The sequence below is a fragment of the Solanum dulcamara genome, chromosome 9 (assembly GCF_947179165.1).
Source record: "Solanum dulcamara chromosome 9, daSolDulc1.2, whole genome shotgun sequence".
Lineage (NCBI taxonomy): Eukaryota > Viridiplantae > Streptophyta > Magnoliopsida > Solanales > Solanaceae > Solanum > Solanum dulcamara.
The window spans coordinates 20,560,342-20,568,971 of NC_077245.1; the positions used below are offsets into that span (position 1 = coordinate 20,560,342).

General features: G+C 33.5%; 1 protein-coding gene across 2 annotated transcripts; it reads left to right on the forward strand.

Annotated features, from left to right (window-relative positions):
* Positions 1 to 1,690: 1,690 nt before the first annotated feature.
* LOC129903924 (uncharacterized) lies at positions 1,691 to 8,229 on the forward strand. Of its 2 annotated transcripts, none has more exons than XM_055979444.1 (3): positions 1,691 to 1,999; positions 3,127 to 3,636; positions 7,722 to 8,229. In XM_055979444.1, exons 1-3 carry the CDS (start codon positions 1,751 to 1,753, stop codon positions 7,920 to 7,922), a joined length of 960 nt encoding a protein of 319 aa, XP_055835419.1. In that variant the 5' UTR covers positions 1,691 to 1,750; the 3' UTR covers positions 7,923 to 8,229. The 2 variants fall into 2 exon arrangements, with proteins under 2 accessions (XP_055835419.1, XP_055835420.1); XM_055979445.1 differs by having other exon boundaries at positions 1,920 to 1,999; positions 3,064 to 3,636.
* Positions 8,230 to 8,630: the final 401 nt, after the last annotated feature.

An 8,630-nucleotide genomic window follows, 5' to 3' on the forward strand; every position in this document is an offset into this window, starting at 1 on the left:
ATTTTGTAATTTGGTGCCTTTAAGAAATGTCATAAATGAAAAAGATATTTATTAATCCAAAAATTAATCCTTAATCTTGCTTTCACTTTTTTAAATTAGTGCAAAAATGTCTTTTTATATAAATAAATTCAATAAATTCTTCTCTTTTATCTATGTGAGACTTTATCTTCATTCACAAATGTTCATTTCAAAATACTCTACTCTTATGTTATAACAGGCAGTTTCAATGCCATAACAGGCGGCAGGTCGATGTATCTGCTTTAGCATTAAGGCTATTTTGGTCATTTTGAGTGGTTTTTCTATTTTAATTTATTTGTTTATTTTTTCTCAGTCTTTTATATATTTAAAAAATATGTCAAAATACTATAAATTATGATAATTAACTACTTAAAATATTTTAAAAAAATTCGATTAACTTTTAAAATTTCACAGGTGTCACATAAGTTGGGACATAAGAAAGTAACATGTATTATTTGAAAACGATGTAAAAAAGCACTATAAATGCCAATCATTAACGACTTGAAATATTTTTAAAAAAACATATAAAAATTTAATTGATTTTTGAAATTCTACACATGCCACATAAATTAGGACAAAGAGAGTAATACATATTATTTAAAAATTATATAAAAAATAGTATAAATCATAATAATTAACAACTTAAAATATTTAAAAAATCATATAAAAATTTAGATGACTCCAAATTCAAAACATTTAAAAAATTTGATTCATTCTTGAAATTTAATCGGTGCCACATAAATTGACACTAAAAAGTAATATATATATATATATATTATTTAAAAATTACATAAAAATACTATAAATTATAATAATTAACAACTTAAAATATTTAAAAATCATATATAAATTTAAATGGATTTTCAAATTCCACACGTCATATAAATTGAGGAAGTAATATAAATTACACTGGTGCTAGTAGGGGTATGCAAAAATTGAACCGACCGATAAATCGAATCGAAAAAATATTATTGGGTTATTGCTAATGGGTTATTGGGTTAACAGATTATTAATGATTTTGTAAAAAAGAGTTAACGGTCATGTTTTGATTTTTAGAATTGAGTTATTGGGTAAACCGATTCATAAATATTAATATTAAATACAGTACTACTTCACACCACTTTATTCTTTACTCTTTTCTCAAAACCTAAATATTAGTTTGTAAACATCTGTAATTTGATTAACATCAAAATTCCATATTATGCTTTGGATGTAACATGCGAGTGATGTAGCATTCGTACTACGTCTGCTCTTATTGATGCAATTTTTCGTTATCTTTCTTGTTTCCCTATATCATAGCATTTAAGTTGATTTGCTTGTTTCACTGCATCACGTCAAATTGTTAGAGAAGTGAGAAGTATATTTATTTTATGACATTTTTATTGGATAAAACGAAAATCGAATCGTTAACGATCAAAGATAAATCGAAAATGGATAAAAAATATCTTATTGATTTGTTATTAATTTAGCATATTTAAAAACTCAAAATCAATAAATCAAACTAATAATACATAAAATCGAATTGAACCGACAGCCTCTCGTATTGAGTGGAATTCATATGCTAAGTACAAATTATAAAACTTGTAGAAACTTCTTGAACTTTTTAACTTAAAAATGAATTATTTTTTTCGAATCCAAATAAACAAGTATACTATTTGGTCTATTTTATTTCTCCTCCTATTTGCCAAGGATTTAGGAACTAACGAGAGACCTGAATATCTATCTTTGGAAAATGGCAGCTTCGGCTCCTCTTTCTCACACTTTCTGCACACTTCGATATCTTTCTTCTTCTTCTAAACCACCAAGAACCTCAATTCACTCTTTTGCTCAATGTTCTCCATGTATCCATCACAATTTCTCCCTCAACAAACACTGTGAAACCACTAAATTTGCTCTATCCAGATGGAATCCAGTAATAATCAACCATAACAAACGTTCCTCAGCCAAAAGCTCCCTCTCATTCCAGGACTCTGCTACGGAAGTAATCTCTCTCTCTCAAAATCTTCTAATTTTATGGTTTTGGGGTAATTGGGTTTCCATGGGAAGTTTTATATTCATATTTTATGTCTCAGTGTGAAGTCAAGGTCAAGTCACCTTCTTTTGTACATACTTGCATTGGCTTTTCTTTTTCTTTTTCTTTTTCTTTTTGTTGAGAAAAACCTATGGTTTATCCCTTTTTGATAAAGTAGAGATTAAGTTCTCTTATTTGTCTTTTATTGGTAGATTAGTCCTAGAGCCAAGTTATCTGTCTTTGATTACTTTACTTCTTTGTAAAGTGTTGGTAACTGTTAATTTTAAGGTTGGTGTTCTCCTTGTGTGTGCTGATTTCCTAAGCAGTGGTGTAAATAATGTAAATATTCTTGTGACATGACCTAAAAATTGTGCTTAGTTGTGTGTATAAAGTGGGAAAATTATAGGAAGGAGGAGGGTTAGGTTGACAGAATTTCTGAGCAAGCCTGCATTTTGAAATGGGTTATTTATTGATATATTGATTTGGGTTCCGATTAAGAAATTGTAGAAGGCGAGATGGTTATTGAGTAGGGGACGCATATTGTTGGAGGACTAATGCAAAGTAGTGTGCAAATTACTCGTTTTGTAGTTGTTGACTAGATGAGCACTGTTTTGCTTGTGAGTTCCTCCTGCGAACTACTTGCTGGTCCTTGGATTTGTTGCTTATGCATTTTAATTGTGTTTAATATTGGGTAAATGCGGGTTTTATTGGTTTAAGTCCTTTCATTTTCCATGTTCATATAACCAATAAAATACAAAGAAGCATTTCATGTCACTTTTGAAGTATCTGCATAAAAGAATTTCGATAATAAATCCACTCTAGCATCAGTTGCCTCATAAGTGTGACATTTACTTCTTACTTGCACAAACTATAGGCTGGAATTTAGAGATTCTGAATTGGTTTTCTAGATATCTTTTAGAAGAGATGCATTCAGTATATCTCTATTCACATTTGTTAAATGTGTTCTTTTGTATGGTTAAAATCTCCTTAATTACCTAATCTAACTCAATGATTCTCATATTTCGTCATCAAAGGATTTCACTTGTCGTTATATTACTGCAGTGAAACTGATGATGACACAAAATAATTTATTGTAGGCAAGTGATGATGGGGAGACCCTCAGTGAATTGGAAATGTCAAAAGACGTAGCAGATGAGAAATATTCATCTAGATTGAAGTCCCTCATGCAAGTTTACAAGGAGGCCATTCTAGTTGGAGATGTAAAGATTGTATCTGAAATTGAGGCTGTCATATCCTCGGTGGAAAAGGAGAGAAACGACTTGGCTCAAAAAGTATCTGCTCTATCTGCAGATATCAATTCTGGAAAGGAGAAATATATCCGTTTGCAAGCAGATTTTGATAATTATAGGAAAAGATCTGAGAATGAGAGATTAAGAATTAGGACCAATGCTCAAGGGGAAATAATTGAGAGCCTCTTGCCCATGGTTGATAACTTTGAGAGAGCTAAGCGACAGATCAAACTAGAAACTGAGATGGAAAAGAAAATTGATGCAAGTTACCAGGGAATATACAAACAATTCGTGGAGATAATGAGGAGCTTGCGCGTTGCTGTTGTTCCAACTGTTGGCAAGCCATTTGATCCTGCGGTAAGAAATTACTGATTCACTGCTATCCCTTTTCTTCCTCTCTATGATCTCATTTTTGTCCCCTTTTGTGGGGAAGCAGCCGGTCTCTTTACTTTTGCTGTCATTACATTCTAGGAAAGCACAACCAGCAAATATACGTCTGTGGATCCATGTTGTACTCTAGTTTGTCATGGCCAGCCCCACATGTCAAATACACTGTTCTATTTTGTTTATATGTCCTAAATGTTAATACCCATATCACTCATTTGGCCAAACTGTGTCACCCTACTGCTGCCTAGGAGTCATTACTACCTATTTTTCTACTTCTCTCTGAGGTTCAAAACTCAATCTGACTAGAATAATTGGCTTCATCTAAATTATAAAAGAATATGCTAATGCATCGAAATTGAATAAATTACAATTAAGTGGAAAATGGATGTATAATTTGTCTGCTTTTAGCCTTGTAAAGTTAAGCCTTGGGCCTAAATCTCACCTCAAAGCTAGCTCAAAGGGAGTGGTTTTTTCAAGCCTTATAAAAAGACCACCCATATCAGTAACCATCGATATGAGACTTTTTCATTCTTCAACATCCTAGCTCACGCTCAGGGCTGAACATCTGGTGCATTGACAACTTTAATTTGGGGGCCCGACATCCGGGTGAGATGGGTCTTGCTCTGATATCATGTAAAGCTAAGTCTTGGGCCTAACTCACATCCAAAGCTAGCTCACAGGGAGGAGGATTGCCCAAGCCTTGTAAAGAGACCACCCATCTCATTAACCATCGATGTGGGACTTTTTCATTCTTCAACAAGTCTAAGTAGCATGGATATGTACAAATGTTTCAGAAAACAGTGGCACACAACATGAATATATGCATATAAGCATGATATGAGCATAGGTTTTAGACTTATTAGAGAACTTCTAATATTATTATTGTTATTTATATATATTTTTAACGTATTTTTCACTTTTATTTTATTTAGTATGATGATGATATGACTTAAATGAAGAAATGGGGACTCATATAGCCGACTTGACCTGCTTGGGAGTGAGGCGTAGTTGTTATTGCATATACATTTAAACATATATGTGCATACATACATACATAAGGCTGCAAGCGCATGTGTGTGTATAATCAGCATTTCAAAATATAAAGTTAGAATCTTCAATGATAACATATAAGGGATAGTCCTTATTTTTATATGATGGTATTCTGCAGCTTGCATGCACCTTGATTTGTTCCAGAGTACCTATTATCTCCCATTTGCACAAGTATTGAGTAACTCTGTTTATCAGGACTTAGGTAGATGGATGAAACAACTTAGTGTTTTTTTGTCTTTATTGGGATTTGAACCCAGGTCACCAATGTTTGCACTCACTCATTGGCTACTAGGTCACATCTTTGGGTGCAGGGATACTCCATTAATATAACTTAAGTTATACTTTAAAAACTATATCAATCAATTGCACTTCAATCCCAAATTAGTTGAGATCGCCCATATAAATCTTCAACGTCCATTCCTCTATTCAAGCACCTTTCATTCCAATACTAAATAATTTTCTTTTTAAAGCATATTAGGACTTAGTAGTTCACCAAATCTCACTGTTCAGCTTACACGGTCAAATAGTTCAATCCCAACTACTTGGTACATGCTGATTCTTTGTTTCCATCGTGTTTTATTTTTTAGTTAAAGCTGCATTAACCCAACTTCATCATATGATTTTACCATGTGCTCTTTTAGTATCTTCAATCATCATAACAGTCTGGTGCATCTGGAAGTCTATGTACCACATAGCAGACTTCATAAACTCTGATTCAGTGTCTCAAACAACTGCTACTACGCCTCATCTTCAGACAAAGTTGTGGTCGGCTATATGAATCCTTACTAACCATGTTTAACAACAAAAAATTAGAAAAAGTATCTAACTAGTTCAAATTGCTTAAGTAAATGTAAAACAGTGCATGGGTAGAGAAGCCTTAATGTTGCCTTTTAAATGTGGAACCTAGTTATTGATTAGATCAAACCAAGAACAAATAACATTGAAAGACTGCTACCATAAAGACCTCTCAATTTAACGTCAAGGAGGGTATAGGGCTACATTCCCCAACTTTGATACTGAAATTTGTCTTAAGCTTTCCGTTCAAATTTGGTTTCATGATCATTGATGCAATTACATGATAATTAATGCAGGAATATTTTTTTGCTTTATGAGAAATTGAATAATACTGTTACATAGAAAAGGTTTTGTTAGGTATAAATCATCAGAAAGTTATCCTCGTTAAAAAGATTTATCAGAAGGTCAGGTATTTCACTTCTTTCCATAAATTCCAAAGAAAAATATTAACTTGGCATGTTTGAATAACCCCCTAATAGATGTCTTATGTTTTGAATGTTAAAAGGTGTATGACATATTTGGTAAAGATTGTATGAGGATTGCTGATATTTGTTACCACTAGAGTCTTGGCATTTTAAAGATGTACCTTTTGGGTGCTTCTAACCTTCAAAAAGGAAATAAGATGGATTAAATTCAGAGTAAATATTGCTGTCAAATTTGAAAATTTTAACAGAAAAAAGAGGCTTTGTAACGTTGAGAATCAAGACGAAGATATGAAGTTCAAAGGATTGAGAAATACTTTTGAGTCATAAAGTGGTGCTGTTTTTTCTCCTTGTACAAACTAAAAAGCTTTACACTCTCGCATAGCATATGCATTCGAATCTCACACACACAGGTATTGTGACAGATTCCAAAAGTAATTGTACTATAATGGTAAGGTAAAAAATAGAGATAGCTAACTTTTTTTTATTGAACTTCCGCTTTTATCAAGTATGAAAGCACTTGCCGTGTTACCTTCCATTGTAGAAACCAAAAAAAAAAAAACTTGAAAAGGTAAAGAGGATTTTATTAGCATAAGACCTGTATCTATTTAAAGAATATTGCAAGTGTAAAGGAAAATCTGAATGTTAACCAAGAAAGTTCATAATAGCATTCAACAAACTTTTAGCTTATGCTTTGTGGAGTAACTGGAGCTAGTGCTATCTAACGGCAGCAGTAAAATTTGCGCATTAAACTTCTGTTCATTACATTCAACTGCTGGTCAAATCAAAAAGACAATTTGTTCTGTAATATTTATTTTAATAAAGTATTTAACTATCTTTTTCTAGATGCGCTGAAGAGAGATGCAGTAATGTGTGTTTTACCATTCTTTCACATCGACGATTTCTGTCTTGCTTTTCATACTCTTTTTTAGTATTTGCTAAGCTAGCCTTTTAAAAGTCGAACATGTCTAAGACCTTTTCTTTTCATCAAGTTAACTGAAACTGGAAAAACAAAATTAGATTAAGAAGAAATGGGAAAATAGAGAGGGAAGGGAAAAGAGGAAGAAAAGAAAACTTTTGAGTGATTTTGCTTTAGATTTTGAGTTAAGAACCAACCTTGGTTGAAGCACTCAAGAAGGATCTGACATTATTCATATTCTCACTTTTAACTGCAATTGGTTTTCTCCTTCACGTATTATTTTTCTTTCTTTACTATTTATAACGAGAAACTTTTTCCTTTGTCATCTGCTCACAGATATGAGTAAGGCGGAGCAGTTGTTTATATTCAGTTAGAAAAGACCTAATCTAATACTATGTTTTAATTAGTTTCTAATTGCATTGTCTGACTTTGGTGCGATCAGAAATATTTGATGATGAGCTAGTTGAACACTGGTTGACGGCGGCAGTGAAAGCAACTATAGCAATATAATGTGTTGCATCGTGTCTTTTTTACTGTTATGAGAAATATTTGATGATGAGCTAATTGAACACGTGTTGATGGTGACAGTTAAAGCAATGTATGGATATTATGTGTTCAAATGCAGATTTGGCTGCCGAGTCTATGCATTCTCTTCTGAGTATAACCTTGACTGTGACATCTACCTCATGCCATGCTTCCTCTAACTATATGTTTTGACACATTCATTGACTTGGGATTTTTTATATTTTCTATTTATAAATTTTGTTTGGGTGGTGGGTGTGAGCTTGCTGGTAGTGTTCAACATAAAGTCTTATCCAATGCAGTTCTAGCTATTACTAATCTTTAGCATGGGCTTTTTCTTGATACAGCTGCACGAGGCTATTGCTCGTGAGGAATCTCAGGAATTTAGTGAGGGAATTGTAATTGAAGAATTTCGCCGTGGGTTTTTACTTGGAGACCGCCTTCTAAGGCCAGCAATGGTTAAGGTTTCATCAGGACCTGGTAAAAGGGTACCATCTTCAGTCACACAGAAATCCCCAACATCAGCTGTCAGAGTTGATGAAAGCTAGTTCAATTTCAGGGGGATTCATTCAATTCTTTGAAGAGTGAAGACTACATCCAGTCATATAAATGGATTTGAATTCTCACACGTCTCGGCAATCCTCAGCGATAGTGTACAATCATCTATTCCTAACTCTTTTTTTGTTTCTGTTACACAATGAGAAATAGGGGGAATAGTTCCTTTGAATGTTGAGAGATACAATCCAATTGTTGAAGGAAAATATGCTTGTTCTGCTGTTTTTCTAAACGCTTGTGAACTCTCTTTTGCATTAAGGGTGTGTTTGGTATGAAGTTGGAAATTTTTTGGAAAACAAATGCATCTTTAACTTATTTTTCCATGTTTGGTTGGTGAGTAGAAAATATTTTTTAGTGTTTGGTTGGTGAATGGAAAACATTTTTCAAAGTTTGACTCCGAAATCTAACCCAGGACCTGACCCCGACTTTCGATCTGAGACCAGACATTCGAATTGAGATCCGATTTTGATCTCGACACTCAAATTAGGACATGACCCCAACGAACGATTCCGGGATCCAATCTCGATATTCAACTCAGGACCTGACTCCAACTCCTGACCCTGACCCCCCAACATTGAAATCCGACACCGATGATTAATTGAAGACCCGATTTGGACATCCGAATTAAGACCTCACCCCTATTCGACATTCGAATTAGGACCCGACTTTCGAATCAAGACCAACCTCAGAATTCGACCCCG